This window comes from Candoia aspera, chromosome 1 (genome assembly GCF_035149785.1).
Source record: "Candoia aspera isolate rCanAsp1 chromosome 1, rCanAsp1.hap2, whole genome shotgun sequence".
Lineage (NCBI taxonomy): Eukaryota > Metazoa > Chordata > Lepidosauria > Squamata > Boidae > Candoia > Candoia aspera.
In genome coordinates this window covers 76,869,697-76,887,346 of record NC_086153.1, presented here as the reverse complement: position 1 = coordinate 76,887,346, position 17,650 = coordinate 76,869,697, and the positions used below count along the sequence as shown (strand labels likewise).

General features: G+C 38.7%; 1 protein-coding gene across 1 annotated transcript in view; it reads left to right on the top strand.

The window, feature by feature from the left end:
- KIF25 (kinesin family member 25) overlaps positions 1-17,085 on the top strand; it is a 44,340-nt gene extending 27,255 nt beyond the window's left edge. Inside the window, exons 11-15 of the mRNA XM_063307517.1 lie at positions 484-660; positions 7,030-7,184; positions 8,316-8,492; positions 14,057-14,212; positions 16,209-17,085. Coding sequence (XP_063163587.1) covers positions 484-660; positions 7,030-7,184; positions 8,316-8,492; positions 14,057-14,212; positions 16,209-16,366 — 823 coding nt within the window. The 3' untranslated portion in view covers positions 16,367-17,085. The remainder of the gene's footprint in view (positions 1-483; positions 661-7,029; positions 7,185-8,315; positions 8,493-14,056; positions 14,213-16,208) is intronic.
- Positions 17,086-17,650: the final 565 nt, after the last annotated feature.

Below are 17,650 nucleotides of genomic sequence, written 5' to 3'. Positions count from 1 at the left end.
TCATGATTTAAAGGTTAAACTAGATGTTAAAAACATCCATCTATTAAAGTAAATAAATAAATAAAAGTATTAGCTATTGTTAAATAATAAAAACAACTTTATATTATTTTTAAAAGATGATTTTTTAAAAAAATTAATATTTTGCAGCCTTGCTGGTTGTTTTAATTATTATTTTTTCCCTTTCAAATTCTACATTTTGTTCATGTATTACTTGGGAATCCAGATTTTATTCGGGATAATTTCTAGGTACCTGTAAAATAACAGTGTCTGCTCAACAGAGCTCCCAGCATATTACAGAATAAGCAGCAAGTAAATAAATAGTACGGATCACATTTTTGAAGAGCTCAGATATCTCAGAAAAACAATGAATATCAAGAATTAGGGACTTTTAGTATCCATTCAAGCCATAATAATTTGCTGGATCACAACATTCCTTGCTTAGTTTTTTTATTTCAATCTTTTAAGCACTTTTTCTTCTTTTAGGCTTCTTTCAGAAAAGCCACCAGGAAGCCACTGGGTTGAGGTTTCTGTTGTGGAAGTGTATAATAATGAAGTTTTTGATCTTCTGGCCAAAGACAACTCTGGAAGACTGAATGGTACCAAAAGAGGTATAATGACAAATAAAGAAGGAAAGAGTGATATTCCACTTCTTACCTATGAGTGAGTACTCAAGGACTGTCTATGAGTAACAGTATGTTGTGCAATGTGCCATTGTGGCATTGTCAAAATATGTGAACCTTAATGTCAACCATAGTGTCTTCCATTCCATATCTGTTTGTGGCTTATTAACATTGTAACAGTGTGATTTTTACCTGTTGATTGCATGGAAACGTTTATTCTATTTCTTCCCCTAAGGTTTATACTGCCGTGTAATTCAAGAAGATTCAAATGGAGAAGGTTATGGGGGTACATACAAATCCCACTCCAGTATTTCTGTGTATACAGATCCCCCTGCATTTAGCATGAAGATACAGAAAGGAGTTGAAAGCATGTATGGCTCAAGTATTTGGAAATCTTTATGCATTCAGGAGCCAGTTTTATCAGGCTTTCCAACTTCAGAGCTCTTATAAGTGCATTGTCATGCACTGCATCTCATGAGGGCCTAGAATTAAAATATATTTGACTATAAGATTAAAAACAGTAGAATACCATAGTGTGTAACAATAAAGCATGCAATAGTACTCAGAGAAAATCGCTGACAGAACTTTTCCATTCTCAAAATGGTTGCCTCAGCCAGGGCCGCAACTAGTGGGGGGCAACCGGGGCACGTGCCCCGGGTGCTGCGCTGGGGGGGCACCAAAATAGGCGCAGAATCCATGTTTGCCCCAGGTGATCCAGACCCTAGTTGTGGCCCTGGCCTCAGCTTCACTGAATTCCTATTTAGTAGAAAGCAAATCAGTGAAACTGCTTTCTTTCCTTCTTTCTCTTTACCCAGGATATTCATTATCAGCCTCAGCTTATCCTTGGCTTTTCTTCTGGGTAGGTGGGTACATTTTCAAAGGCTTGAGGTGCAGCCACTTCCCATTTTTACTTTCTAATAAAACTTGTGTGGCTTATTTGAAATCTTAAGAGCATTCCTGGAAACCAAGATGGGTCCTGAAGCTGGTGCTGTCTTTTGCAATATGCCATTTTCCCTTTTCACTTCTCTTAAAATTAAAATAACCTTTCAAATATTTTTAGAGAGGAATAGGAGTTTACAGGTACTGGGTTGGGAAACACACCAGTTCAGTAACATGATCAGTTATATCAGAACCAACCGAGAGATCAAGAATAACAGAATTGCATTATTTCCGTCCTTATGAAAATAATCCATCACAGTGGATGATGGGGCATGTGATGATCTCACAGTGGTGACCATCTTGACTTTTCTGACAACCCCGTCTTCTAGATGCCCCTGACTCCCTTTCCCTATTTTTTCCTGCAACAACAACTCTGTGAGATAGATTGGGCTACAAGAGCGTAATGGGCCCAAAGTCGCCCAGTAAGCTGCTGTGTATGGACTTGAACTTCATGCCTAGTCCGAAGCTTAACCACGATGGCGCCTCAAGTATGAACAGCTGCCAGGCAGTTGGGCCCATGCAGTTATTGTGGAAACCCTGTGTGCCTCTCATGGATGGTATCATGAGCGGCATACAGTTAGCTTTGCACATGTTGTAGGCAAATGCCTATATGGATTTCAGATTATCTCTTCCCCCCTAAAGGTTTTCAAACTATGTGCCCTGGTGGGGTACAGTATTCAGTTTTGCTTATATGTGAATATTCAACACAGGGGAACTACAAAAGATTTTGAAAAGAATTTTGCTCCTTGGAAGCCATTTCTTGTGTTAAATTCCAAAGTAAACTCTGACTGTTTCTGTTCCCAGTGGAACTGAGATTTTTCGCTCCTCCTTCAGCTCCCAAAGTTGCATTGCATAGTGCAAGCATTTCTTGTACTGTTTGGCAGAGAACAGGAGAGAGGGAAATGGAACTCAGACACAACAGTCCTTTTATTTCCTTTATAAACTATAATATACTGCACCCACAAAGGAGATAATTTAAGACAGTATTTTTGTCTGTGGGTTTTACTAACATAAGCAAACCACTAGAGCTTTGTTTATGTGTTTCTCTGTTATTGCCAAAAAAGCTTTGATTTAAAAATATGCCAAACACATTGGGGGTGGGGGAGTTTGAGCAGACATAATTCTCTCCATCTGGTTTTATAATCTGCATACCCTGATCACAAAGCAGAAAAGCGAGAACTATTTCTTTTTTAAAAAACTGTTTTTTCCACAATCATGGTTTGAACATTTCCTTAAGGCTGATATTTTAAGGGCAGTAAATTTTCTTTTTATATTTAAAGGCTGGGGGGGGGGGGGAGATGGATTCTGTGTCATTAAAAACAATTTTTAATTTTAAATAAGTACACGATTAACTTGAAAGGGAAATAAGATTTTGAGACTTCAGAGGGTTTTTTAAAAAATCAACATATGAACTCTTTAATTTTAGTAAGAAGAATTAAATAAAAGCCAGATTATTACTGAAATTTTGTCCTCTTCTAAAGTAGATTTAAAAAGTGCAGCTTCCCTTTGCTGACAGCACCGCAAATTTTGGCCCATTTCTCCAATTTTAGAGTAATGGATGGGAAGGACTTTAAGGAATAAAGTTGGTGCCTTAAACCAGTATTTCTCAACTTCAGCAACGTGAAGATCTCAACCTCAGCAACTTTAAGATGTGTTGACTTCAACCCCCAGAATTCCTCAGCCAGCATGTTGGCTGGGGAATTCTGGGGGTTGAAATCCACACATTTTAACGTTACTAAGTTTGAGAAACACTACCTTAAACCACTGTAGATGATTAAGGCATATCTTGCATCTCTTAAAAACCTCCCTTACTCTCACCCCAACTTCAGTGGGCAAAAGTTGTACTTTTGGAAAGTGGCCATCAATATGCCAGGCAAAGCCCAGTGCAAGCATCAAGTTGTTAAAAGTCCTGTTTTCCCCTTATAAACCATTTCATTATTCTATGCTGGTTGTTTAGCTGAAAGTGACTCTGTCTTGTTTGCTGTTTGGCAGTGACTAACTCCTGCTGCACAATGAATTAATTAAACGTGTAAGGAAAATCTGCAGAGCAAAGAAGGCGCCTTCCTTCCGCGTAACTTGAGGAAAGATAACAAAACAAATGGACTGCAGAGAGATTGAATTAAAGCAGTCCCCTGCAATTTGCTCATCCTCCTTCTCAACAAAACAGCCAGCCTCTTGCCCTGCGCAGGGAACTGATGACAGATATTTAAAATCCCAGATGTTTACAAGATAATTCATAATTATCATTGGTGCTCTGAAATTCCAATGAAGGAGAACTGGCTGCAAGCTAGAATTTGTGTCATGTGGTATAAAACTGACAGGAGAAAGAGATCTCTCCCCCTCCCCACCCCCACCCACCCCAGTTGTTCAGGAGGATGCTTGTAGCGGAGTCTTTTTAAAGTATAGTTTTGGGGGAAAATCCACTAAGAAAAGCAAACTTTTTTCCAAAACATTTTTTGTTCCCAAGACACATACAGTATGTGTTAAATTCCATACATTTAAGAAAAATTGAATCAATAAATTCAAAATTTATACAGAAAAGCTTAACTGAAAATCCAATCCAAAGGAAGTAAAACATTCATGGTGCCTGCCTGCTCTGACTCTCTGGGGTCTAAAATATGCTATTGGGAGTTTGAATAATGGAGTCCTTGGTGCTCTCTGAGCCTTGTTGTTTTCTTGCAGACGTTTCATTGCCAGACTAGGCAACATCTTCAGTGCGAAGAGGGAGTGGGCCTTGCTCTCAGTTTATATACCATGGCTTGCCCTGCTTGTGTTGGTGGGGGTGTTGTTCTCTCCTTGGGAGTTCTTTGATTGGGCTGTTGTTTGCTGCTTGGTTGATTGACTGAGTTAATAGTTCCTTGATTAGGGTGTATTGTGCTGTTTGATTGTTCATCTGGTGTTGATCCTAGTGTTGATTTTTGCATATCTGGGTGTTGATTGCTGGCGAGGAGGTGTACTGGTCTTTTGGCTTTTCTATTGTCTCTTTTGAATGGTATGTAAATGTTGTTTACCTCTATGTGTCTGCTGATGGCTGCTTTGTCTGAGTGCCAGGCTTCCAGGAATTCTCTGGCATTTCTGGATTTGGCTTGGTCTAGGATACCCACAGTTTCCCAGTTGAAACTATGGTTGAGTCTGTCCATGTGTTGTGAGATTAAGGAGTTCTCATCGTGTCTTCTGACTGCTAGTTGGTGTTTGTGGATGCGCTCTGCTAGTCTTCTGCCTGTCTGTCCTACATAGTGGCTGTTACAGTCTTTGCACTGTATGTTGTAAATAACTCCTGTTTTTTCTTCTTGGGCAATTGGGTCTTTTGGGTTACTTAATATGTTTTGAAGAGTTTTAGTTGGTTTACGTGCTACGGTGATGCCATGCAGTCGTAACAGTCTGTTGGTAGCTTCTGAGATGTTTCTGATGTATGGCAGTGTTATCCTTTTCATAGCTTCTGTTGGTTGGGTTGTAGTGGGTTGGGTGGTGAGGCACTTTTTGATGAAGTTGAGCAGGTATCCATTTTGCTGGAAGATGCTGGAAGAAGTTTGAATAATGTTTCATCTGTAATTAATTTTTATATATGGAAAATCCTCAGTATTCTCCCCCAAATACCATCCAAAGCAATAAAACATAATTGTTAATTCTGCTTCATCAGGTTAGTCAAGAGAGAAAAATTGGGTTGTTTTCTCCTCAGAAGCCATGCATACAGGCATTAAGTTTCCTTTCACTTCAGCCGCCATGTCAGAAGCATTTTTGTACCTGAGACAAGAGGAGAAGGGATCATTGAGATAATCATCTCTGATCCCCTGTTCAGGATCTGCGGTGCAAGATGCAATGATACCACCCATGACTGATAATCTTCCAACCTTTATTTTGGTATGGTTAACAAAGGAAGAATCCCGACTTTCTGAAACAGTCTTTCCACTGTTCTTGGTGCTCTCTGAGCCTTGTTGTTTTCTTGCAGACATTTCATTGCCAGACTAGGCAACATCTTCAGTGCGAGAAGGGTGTGGCTTGGCACTCAGACAAGTCAGCTATCAGCAGGCACATAGAGGTAAACAACGTTCACATACCATTCAAAAGAGACAATAGAAAAATTAAAAGACCAGAACACCTCCTTGCCAGCAATCAACACCCAGATATGCAAAGCTTAACACCAGGATTAACACCAGATGAACAATCAAACAGTACACAATACCCTAATCAAGGAACTAATCAAGTCAATCAACCAAGCAACAAACAACAGCCCAATCAAAGAACTCCCAAGGAGAGAACAACATTCCCACCAACACAAGCAGGGCAAGCCACTATATATATAAACAGAGAGCAAGGCCCTCTCCCTGTTCGCACTGAAGATGTTGCCTAGTCTGGAAATGAAACGTCTGCAAGAAAACAACAAGGCTCAGAGAGCACCAAGGACTCCACAGTTCAACCCTGAGCTACAAATTCTCTTTGATCAGTCTTTCCACTGTTAAACAGCTATTCTGTTAAGAAATATGTTTTCACATTTAGCCAAAACCTCCTTCCTTTGCAAATTCCACCCAGTAGTTCTACTTTAACTTTGGGATAAGTTGCAAAAGATGTGTCTACTGTTTTTGATCTTTAACAAAAAACAAAGACATACAAAGGGATTTTTAAATATAGAGCAGTTAGTATATAAAAATGGAGAAGAGAGATAGGAACCTCAGTGCACATGCATGCTGAAGAGATGATTCCCACCAAAACATCCTCAGTTTGAGATGGTTCCTGACATGGGCAACATACAGGAGCATCTGTGAATGCACTGATAATTACTTAAAGAACTACAGTTACAATTAAGCAATCTGTTCACCACTGTACTGATTTCTGTGAACATTGGCTCATGTCGTCCTCTCATAATCATCTAATTTTCTTGCAATTTTATCCTGTTCTGATTTTTTTTTTAAAGTTGGATACCAGCAGGCATTTATGTTTTCTTTTCTTTATGCTAGATAATAGTGAGTAAGTTCCATTTTCCCCAATCCATGCTCCAAAATCAAGAACAAATCTGGGCAGGATGCTTTGGACCAGTGTGGAGTGTGATGGGTTCTTTCTTCAGCAGTTGACTGGCCCTGGATCAAGCTGAACTTTCTTTTCATAGCCCTTGTTTCATTTCTTGAAAAATACATTAATTTCACTAAGATTGCAGTATGCTAGTTTTGTTAACCATTCTGAAACTGAAAGGGCTGGTGAAGCTTTCCTGCAGCACTGATTAAAGCAACAGTAAATGGCTTGTTAAAAATCAACAGTTATATTATTAACAATGTTTCATTGAAGTATTAAAAAATGGCTTCCACAATTCACCATGAATGCATTATTGTATATGCAAGCTCTATCCTTGTGTTTTCCCGCATGAATATTTTGCCGAAAATAATTCTAGATGTTCTGACTTCTTTTTTAAAAAAATATTTACTATCTATATATCTATATCTATATCTACTGTATATCTATATCTATTTTTTGTAAGACCTGTTGAAGATACTGTGGAATTCTTGGAGCTTGTTAAGCAAGGGTTACAGCTGAGGGCCAAGCACCCAACCCTTGTACACACTGATTCATCTCGTTCACACTTTGTGATAACTTTGACAATAACCATCAAGGCTGCCTCAGAGGATGATTTTGGTAAGACGTTTGCGTATGATATACTTCTAAGATACAGAAAAATAGGAACAGAATAAAATATCATGTGTGATGTTATATAGGTAGTCCTCACCTAACATCGGTTGCTAAGTGGTGCAGTTGTTAAGCATGAAGTCATGTGACTATGCTGCTTAGCGATGGCAGTTCCAGCAGTCCCAGTTGCTGTCATTAAGCAGGGACTGCATGGGTCATCAAGTGAGGACCTCACGTGATTGTGACTTCCAACTTCCTGCTGGCTTCCCCACTGACTTTGCTTGTGGGAAGCCAGCAGGGAAGTTTGCAAATCACGATCATGTGACTGTGGGCTGCTGAGATGTAATTGCGGGCCAGTCACCAAGCGCCCAAATCATAATCACATGGCTGTGGGGTTGCTGCGACAGCCACAACTACAAGGACCAGTTGTAAGTACCACTCATTCAGCACCATTGTAACTTTGAACAGTTGCTGAATGAGTGGTTGTTAAATGAGGACTAGCTGTACTCTGTCCCTTTTCTGCATGTCATGATATGACATGCACCTACAAAAGGGTGGAGCTTGCACTGTGATGGCATGATGCTGCTAAAAGCATAGGCCCCTATAGACACCTCTGAGATTTCCTAAGCACTGAAAGAGCGGGGGCCAAATGTAACTCCTAAGGAAGTACTTTCCATAGCCCAATAACAATGCAACGGAAGGACCTTGCCTACATTTATTAAACTCTGTTAGTTGAGTTATCTTCAAGAGGGCCTCTGCTGCTGATATTAACAAATGGGCAGGTTCATAATGAGAGAGAAGATTCCTTAGATGGTCAGACCCTAAGCCATTTAGGGCTTTAAAATTCAATTGTGCCCAGTAAACAATTGGCAAGCATTCATACCTTTTTGGACAGGCATCATATTATCCCTGTGTCTAGCCTTTCGTTATTAGTCTAGCTGCTAACATTTTGCACCAACTGCAACTTCTGGACCTATGCTATAGAAGTTAAGATGCGGTCAAGGCATGGGTTGGGTAACTAGTGGATTAGCTGGATCCATTCTTAGTCTTAGCTCAGCAATTGTTTTGGAATAATCCAACCCTCGTGTATGTTTTATTTTGCAGGTTCAAAATAAACTATTTTTTTTTCTTACTATCCAGCTCCTCCCTGGGCAGGTGACCGTTCTAGTCAAAAGCTGGGTAAAGGACATTTCTTCACTTCTCCTTATTCTTCTAGAGCTTCTTCACCAGCACAGCTTTTCAGGGAATCAGTGGGGAGGCTGAAGCGAATGAGAACAAAACTTCAGCTGGTGGATTTAGCTGGCAGCGAATGTGTTGGTAAGCCAGTCTTTGGAACAAAACAGTCCTATGCTTGTGAAGATACAGGCTTATACCTGGGCCAGTTTGCATTTAGCTTTAGAAGACACAGTACATGCAACATACAGAAGCTCCAAGGATCACATCAAAAATCTTATCAAGTTAGATTTTTGATGTCAGGCTCAGCCGTCTGGAGAACGGGAGCTGGCAATGTTTGAGCAGCCCCAAACCACATTTGTTTTTGTATCAGTGGATAGGAAAGGATCAGGGGTGGGAAAAGCACCCCCCCCCCGCCGCATTTGTTCTGAGGTTGAAGTTCCATTAAACTACTTTGTTAAGTCTCTTGGAAGTTTGACATTTTTCTCCTATTTCTTATTTTGGTAAGAAACCCACTGAAAATGTCACCACCTTTATTTAGTAGTTCGAAGCCAGTTTTTGCACCATCCTCACGAGGAAGCCAGGAGGCAGAAAAAGGGCAGTGGCCGGCTACTGCTGTAGAATATGCTCACATTGGTTGCTTAAAATTTATGAAATACTTATTCTCCTGAAAAAAAGTCAAAGAGTTCCAAACTGCCCTCCTAACTTTTTTCTGACAAAGCCTCAAAGTGAGTGTACTGATTTGTTGTTGTTGTTGTCTTATTAAAAATTGAGTTGTGCTGGTGGTACACAAATGCTAGAACCCAGCAAACTATCTGCCCTACCTATCTTTTGGCATCTTTACAAGCACCCATTGCTTTACCTTTAAAAACTAAGCAAGGGAGTTGGCCAAGAACATTACATTTCCGGACCTTTGAATATTAATATTTAGTCAGCTATAGTATGCTGGTGCCACACTACATGACAGTTGGTATAAATTGGTATAATAAACTTTCATTGCCATGTGAAGCTTTCTTTCTTTCTTTTAATAAGAAATTTATTAGATTTAAGACAAAGATAAAAACTACAAAAAACTACAAAAAGAAAACTAAAGAAGTATGAAAAACACAAGAGAAAACATTTTGTTAAGATTACAAGAAGAGGTGACTTCTGACTTTTAACAGCAAGGATATACAACAAATTTTCCATAATCAATCCTTACTCTATATTAAACCAAAATCACATTATTTCTATAAATCATTCCATTGGCACATTATAAAAATCACTAAATACAGTTGCTCCATCCCTTATAATGAAAGAAAGAAAGAAAGAAAGAAAGAAAGAAAGAAAGAAAGAAAGAAAGAAAGAAAGATAGATACACACACATATACACACAAACACATATATATACATATATATATTTCCTAATCAACTTCCCCCCAATAAGATAACATTTATTTAGTTATTTCCTTCCTACTACTATTCTATACTTTTCTGTCTACTATAATAAAAATCAAACTAAAAAGCATATAAACTGCCTGCCATTATAATTAATAATACAACAATTATAATAATCTTAATCATATTAAGCCTAAAACCAAGCATTTAGTATTATACCTTGTTAAACTTAATCCAAATCGTTAAAGATGAATGAAGTCAAAGCAGCCCTAGAAGCAATCCAGATAAATATTCTTAAGCCCTTATCCCACTTCAAAATAAACCAGAGCATTTACGTATCACACAATACACACAGAGCTTTTTTCATAAAGAAATCAAACAGCTCCCTCTTTTGGGGGAGATGGGCAGTAATTAAATTTGAATAATAAATAAATAAACAGCCCAACTCACCCCTTAAAAACTCTGACTTCTCAACAGAAAGTCGCCCATACATAATAACCCCTTCTTTTCCATCAAAAAATCAGTTTCACTTAATGGCTTGCAATTTGATTTGTCCCTTTAATTTCTTCAGCTTGACTATCCAATCTTCATCTAGCATTTCAACAGAAGCCCCGATCACTCTATTAGAAGAAACATTTCTATCATTGTTAAGCTCTTCAATTTCTTCCACGAAATCCCCAACCAGATGACACATTTTAAACCTCATGTTATCCACAATGTCCTGAATGCCTTGCATAAAAAAACTTGACAGGAATCAAAAAGAATCTGTTTAAAGTCTCGATGGAAATCCAAGAAAGTCGAATTGATATCCTCCATGTCTCACTCAGTAGATTATGGCGCCCCCTAGGAGCGTAACCAGCAAAACTGGGAGATAATAGAAAAATTCTGAAACGTGATTACACAAGTGAAAGTATGATAAAAGGCAGTTCCCCTAGGAAAATAGCAACAGAAAGCTGAAAGCTGAAATTTCAAAACAGCAGATTCAACGTGTAGGAAAATGCTAAAACATTCAAATTTAGTACAAAAGTAATAACAAGGAGATGATTACATACTCTCAACCTTTCTTAATATTTGGATGGAAAGCAAAATCCAAAACTTAAAAAAAAATTGTAAAGGAAATAATCACAAAAATAATGATAAGCACCAAGAGAACGTGTTTCTCCTTGCTGTAGAAAGCCTCTCTTAGGGTACACATTCTTAAAAAAATAATAAATTGGGTGATTTAGAAATGGGGTGGCCAGTCTTAATATCCCTTTAAGGTTACAGCGCAGCTTGGAAATGATGATGCCCCAGCCTCCTGGTTGTTCTTACCCGTCGATTGCAAACACTGTTTGCAATTTTCTGGCTGTAAGGAGCCTTCCCGAGGACAGATGGGGTGATTCCGAGAGTTTTCCTTCCTCCGGAAAAACACTCCTGAGCTTCAGGAAAAGCCTGCCTGAGCTTGAAAAAGTTGCGTTGTCAGTTCTGCTCGCAGAGCCCGCGGACACAGCTGTTCAGACTGCCATGTTCCCACCAGAAGTCTCCATGTGAAGCTTTCTTATTGCCAGTCCAAGGAACCTTATTCTACCTGTCCCTCCACATTACCTCTTCCCACCCCCAGATAGTCAGCATCCTGAGTTTGTTGAATGTGCTCAACCTCTATTGAATCTCGCTTTGTTTTTGTGATTTTGTTGACTGAAAAGTGTTTGTACTTTAGCAAACCTCATCATTTTTCTAGCCCTGCTAATACTCTTTTTGGCAGGTAGCTGGTCCTGGTTTGGCTATATAAATATAGGCACCTATGGAATGAGTTCACTTTTCATATATACAATAGGCCTATCTCTTCATCTTGAGATGCAAAGGGCAAGGGAGCCCCTTAGATAAACAAGTCATCCCAATAAGTTAGCTTTCTAATTTCTCAGCCATGATGCCCAGCCAGGGAAGTTACGTTCATGTTATTGCCAACAATCCTGCAGTGCTAATATATTTACCATGTTAAATCCATTAGGAGCGCTTGAACTTTAATATTATGCTCTTTACGCAGAAATTTAAATATGCCACATATTTGTTAAAATTGACTTAATTTGTGAAGACCCAGCTCTCAGGAGAAGGCTCTAATGCTGGGAAAGATGGAGGGAAAGAGAAAGAGGACAACCAGCAGCAAGGTGGATGGACTCAGTTACAGTGGCAATGGGTGCACCATTGGAAGACCTGAAGGACCAGGTTAGGGACAGATTCTCAGGGAGAAAATCTGTCTGTGTGATTGCTAGGAGTCGAAAACAACTTGATGGCACATAATCGATCAATCGATTAATCAGTGTGAATAAAGCTTTTTTTGCCTCCTTATGGAAAATAATACTAAGAGGAATGTTAATGGATTTTGTAAACAATTTTGTTTTCTTTGGCTTCTGCCCTCCCCAAATACTTTGTTCCTTTTTTAAAACACAGTTTCCCCCCCACCCCCAAATCCTGATCATTTCCTAAAGGAAAAGCTTCCTTACCAATAAAAGCCACTTAGTCAAATGTAACCTTCCAGAAATAACATTTTGAAAACTGAACCTAGATTATAAAAGAACACTTTATGTGGCTGCCAAGTGCTCTTTTTTCTGGTCACTGTTTTTAAGAATACTTTCTTAAAGTGAACTTTAAAAAGATTTTAAAGTGTGTTTTTTATACCAGAATGCAATTGAACCATATTATATATTTCTATCATTCACTGATGAGAACCATTTGATGGCCTGTTCCTATGAAAATCCAGATCTTGGTGGGGAGGTATTACTTAGCATCATTAACTGCAAGGATTAATACCAATTCACCTGTATTAACGTTTTACATAATAAATAGTTTAACAGTAACCCTAAACACCTTTATCCAGAATTAAGTCCAGCTGTGCTCAGGAGAGTTCTGTCCCAACCCCATGGATTTAGGATTGCAATGATGCTCTTAATAAGGATTATAGAAAAACTTTGCTGAAGAGATAAAGGAAAGGAAAAATAAACATTTTACTTCTCTAGCGCTGAGAGCAATCTTAGCATGATTTTCTCTACCACAAAGTGTGTCCTATTTTGACTGTGATAAGATCAGTTTTACTATAGCTGAACTTCCAAGCTAAATATTGTATTTGAATTGATCATTGAACTGTGAGAATGTCATGTATACTATATCAGAGTAATATTCATGTCAATGTTTCCCTCATGTGGTAAATGCTAGTTTGGAGCACTTGGGACATTCAAATGAAATAGTTTAGTTTATACTGCCTTTAAAAATTAATGTGAGAATTGGACTTCTGTGCAAAAAAAAATTAAATCTGTGCTACTTATTTTAGGCATGCATAATCCCTCTCAATTTAATAGTAATGCATTATCTTACTAGCAAAGTGCCTCCTATTCATTGTTGATGTTATTTTTGTCTTTACATTTACGTCTATATATCTCAAGCATATTTTAAAATATTTGTGGACTTTATTAAAATTCCTCTCCCACTTTTTAATCAAAAACAATTCCAAAATGAGGATTCTATAGCGAGAAAATTGTTGCACTTGTAAGCTTTTGCATGGATCCTGTAGAGTAAGTTTACAGTATATATCTTCTATTACTCAGATTAACCTTTTACCAATCTGATTCTCTTTAAATATGGTGGGACTACAGTTCCCAGACCACAGCTAGGACATACTAAGCAGTGTGGTCACTGACATCTGGGAATTCTGGGAGTTGCAGTCCCACAGAAAGGGCATCTGGCCGGGAAACATTGCAGCAACTCATCTCACAGATTTTAACATGGCCCTAAAAGTGCTTCTCCATTCTGATGCTATGGATTATATGTCTACCTCTTTAACCTCATGTAATGCCAGAGTGTAAATAAATGTTTCCACAAGGTTTCCTCAGCTGTATTTGTCTCTTGTCCATTGACTGATTATGTGCCATCATGCCGTTGTGGACTCCTAATGATCACATAGATTTTCTCCATGATGATCTGTCCCTAACCTGGTCGTTCAGCTATTCCAGTGGTGCATTCATCACTATTGTAATTGAGTCTATCCACCTTGCTGCTGGCCATCCATTCCTTCCACCTTTCCCAGCAGTGGAGAGCTGGGTCTTCTCATAATGTGTCCAAAGTAAAATAGTTTGAGCCTGGTTATTTGTGCCTCGAATGAGAACTCTGGGTTGTTTTGTTTGATGACACATATGTTTGTTTTCTTGGCTGTCCACAATATTCTCAAGAGTCTTCTCAAATCTTTTGTCCATTAAGCAAGCAAAAATAAAATGTAGCATATGCAGGAACTAAAAGTATGAAAGCATAGAAAAAAACTTTACTTTTGTTTTCAGACGTGTTTATTATTATTATTGTACTAGGTATGTCTGGTGTAACTGGGTCACTGTTGAGAGAGACCTCCTTCATTAATCGCAGCTTGTCTGCTCTAGCAGATGTACTTGGAGCCATATCAGAACAGCATTCCCACATTCCATATCGAAATAGCAAACTTACACATTTACTACAGGATGCCATAGGTGATTATAGATCGTTACAATAAAATACTGATCTTATACTTACTTATATACTTATTATAATTATATAATTATGTTGTATTTCTATACTGATCTTCAAATGTATAATAGATACAGAAGTGTAACTTTAAGATGCATAGGTGACTTTATTGATAGATGCTAAATCCTTATTTAAGCAAGGAGAGATACTAGATCTTCTAAGTGTTCATTTTTTAAATTTTCCTAGCAAGATTCCTATTATTTGAACATGTGACAGACATAAACCAAGTACAGTCCACATGAAAACTCTCATTATGCATTGTGTATTGTATTGTATCGTCTCGTATTAAATAACAGGAGGACCTTGCAGAGAAACTGGGAATGAAAACAAGGAATATAAAGTTATTGCTTCTTTGTAGAATGAGATGGTTATCAGAATAAAAGAATAGCCCTTCTGGATCAGACCAAGGCTCAGCTGAACCCATCACTGTGTTTCTCACAGTGGCCAAAACAGATGTTTCTGGGCTGTTGGCAAACAGATGTAGACATACTCCTTTCCTGTTCTCCCCTGCAGCTGGTATATGGAGGCATGCTGCCACCAGTCAGGAGGAATACTGAATTCTTTAGATGAATGGCTCTTGACAATCTGTCCATAAATTTATCCAATCTCCCAAGTTAGTGGTCATCGCAATGTCTTGTGGTGATTATGCATGGTATAAAGAAGTACTGTTCTACATCTTCCAAGCAACTTCTTTGGACTGTTCCTGGTCCTAGGGTTTTTGTCAAAGGAGAAAATGTCTCTGGCCAATTTCTCCATGCTGTGTGTGATTTTATATAGGTCAGTCAAACCTTTTTCTAGATAAAGAGTTCCAAATGTTCTAGCTGTTTCTCATACAGAGGGTGTTTGAATGTTTTGATCATTTTGGTTGCCCTCTTCTAAATCTTTTCTAGCTGTTTTATATTTACCATTTGGTTGATGATTTAGCCACTTAAAGAGATCCTTCTGGAGCTCCTCACAAACACTTTTGGTTTTCCCCACTGTTTGTTACTATTTGCATGCTTGAGCAGCTCACTGCTTAGCCTGAGTCAAGATCATTTATGAACAAGTTAAAAACCACTAGTTTCAACAGAGATACTTCAGAGACTCCACTTCTTATTCCCTCCATTGAAAAAATTGCCCCCTTATTCCTAGTCTTTGCTTTGATTTCTAACCAGTTAACAATCCATAAAAGCACAGATTCTCTTATCTCATGGCTACTAAATTTACTTAAGAGCTTTTAATGAAAATCTTTGGTAGCTTTTAAACATCCAAGTACATTATGTCAACAGGGTAACATCCATCCACATGCCTACTGACACTTTAAAAAACCTTGATGAAGCAGGAGTCATGCTGGTTTTTCTTCAGCAAGGCTTGTGATTTTTAGTTTGATTACATTTCTACTAATATACCTGAAACTGAGGTTAAGCTGACTGTTCTATAATTTCCTGGATTTCTCCTGGTCCCTTTTTCAAAACAGGTTACACAGTGGCTTCCCTTCAGTTTCTGGCACTGATCCTTACACATTTTTGCTAAGAGGTCAGCAATTTCATCTCTTAAGTTCTCGGAGAACTCTCAGGTGGAGGCCATCACGATCTGGTGATTTATTATTCTGGTGTCCTAGAATATCTTCTCTTACTTCAATTTGCTTTGGTTTTCTGTTCATACTTTTAACATAGGCTTCATGTAGGGTATACTGCTTTAATAAAATAGTCTTTACAGCTGCCTTGCTGTTGCAGAACTACACCCTTTAAACACAGACTTGCAAATTCAGTTGTAAAGCTTCCATTACTAGATCCTAAGAACTTGATCTTTGCATTCCTTAGGAATGATCCAAACCTTGCCTTATTAGATGTTTATATTATATTTATCTCCCAAACTTTCTGGGGTCAGGTTTTGGCATTTGGGCAATTCAACCAGTTCACATGTGGAATGTCCTGAAATAAAATCAGTAAAAATGCATGTCTTCCTCATTCTTTTTAGGTGGTGATGCAAAGTTGCTGGTGGTGTTGTGTGTCTCTCCAAGTCAGAAGTACATAACAGAGTCACTTCAAACCCTGGGATTTGGGTCTCGTGCTCAGCAAGTTCAGAGAGGGCATGCCAAGAAAAGAAATGAACTGATGCTGAACAAATCCAAATAAGACATAAGCCTCCTGTGGATTAAAACTTTATTAATGAGTTCCTCAGATTGAAATATAATCTTGTTATGAAAAAATATAAATTGCCCTTTGAAATATGTACTCTTGAATGCAGTATTGGCAAGACATAGACATGCTAAGCAGTATTTGTGTTCCAAAAATAATTGGTGATATTAACAAAAAAGCTAGCATATAGGTAAAAGTCTTTTAGGAAGAGCAGCAAGATGCTAATGTTTGTAGGAGGAAGTCTTTTAGGCATAGTGAAACAGAACTTCTACAATCCAAATTGTGGCTTTGCAGTTCGTTCCATATGAGTTGAGCTCAGTCTCTGATAAATACGTGGAGAAATGGGCACTATCCCAACCTTTCTCTAACATCCACCCATAGCTTTTCCAAGGACATACCAATAACTACTTTGATCCCATCTTATCTATTGGGATCAAAGTAGTTATTGGAATAACTGCTTCACCTTATCTGTTGTCTTCCCTTTATTCTGTCACACTTGCCAAGCATTATAATCTTTTTCGTAATCCATCATCTGCTCGGATCACTTGCCCAAATTCTTACAATTTAACTATAGTTGAGTAACAGGAATGTGCTGGATACTGACATTACTATGGTTTTTTTGGAAAAATATACTGCTTCTCAGGAAGTTTATTTTTTCTTATACATGTAAAGCAGGCATTCTCAAAGGTTGTGGTGCCGTGACTCCCAAATAAATAAATAAATAAATCTGTATGACTCCCTCCCTTCCTTGAATCACACTGCCATTGGTTGTCCAGCCAGGGAGGAGTCTGGTCTGGCAGTCATCCAACAAGACTGGCTTGTACCCCAAAGCTGAGTCACTGTCAGAGCTCACTGTCAGAGCTTGGGTTCCTCTTCAACACCTTTTGTACTTGCAGCAAAGGCTCTTGCAGCAGCCCCAACTCACCCCTGAGTGCCACTGAAGGGAATTTGGCCAGGGTCAAGGCACTCTTGCCTGGTCTCACTTTTCCCCTCTTCCAAGGGCTGTTTCTTGCAAGATAACAATGTGTTGAAGAACAGACCTGGTCTTGTATCCTATGCATGGTCAAGTACAGCATCAGTTTCTGCTTGCCTCACCAGATCTAGTATAGGGCATGGTCTGGGCTCTTTCTATCAAACAATGCCATCTTGTTGAACCCCAGAGTAGTGCCTTCTCAGTGGCAGCACCTGCCCTGTGGAACAGCATCCCTCAGGAGATTTAGATGGCCCCAACCCTGTTAGCCTTTCACAAGGCATTGAAGACCTGCTTGTTTCCCCAGGCAT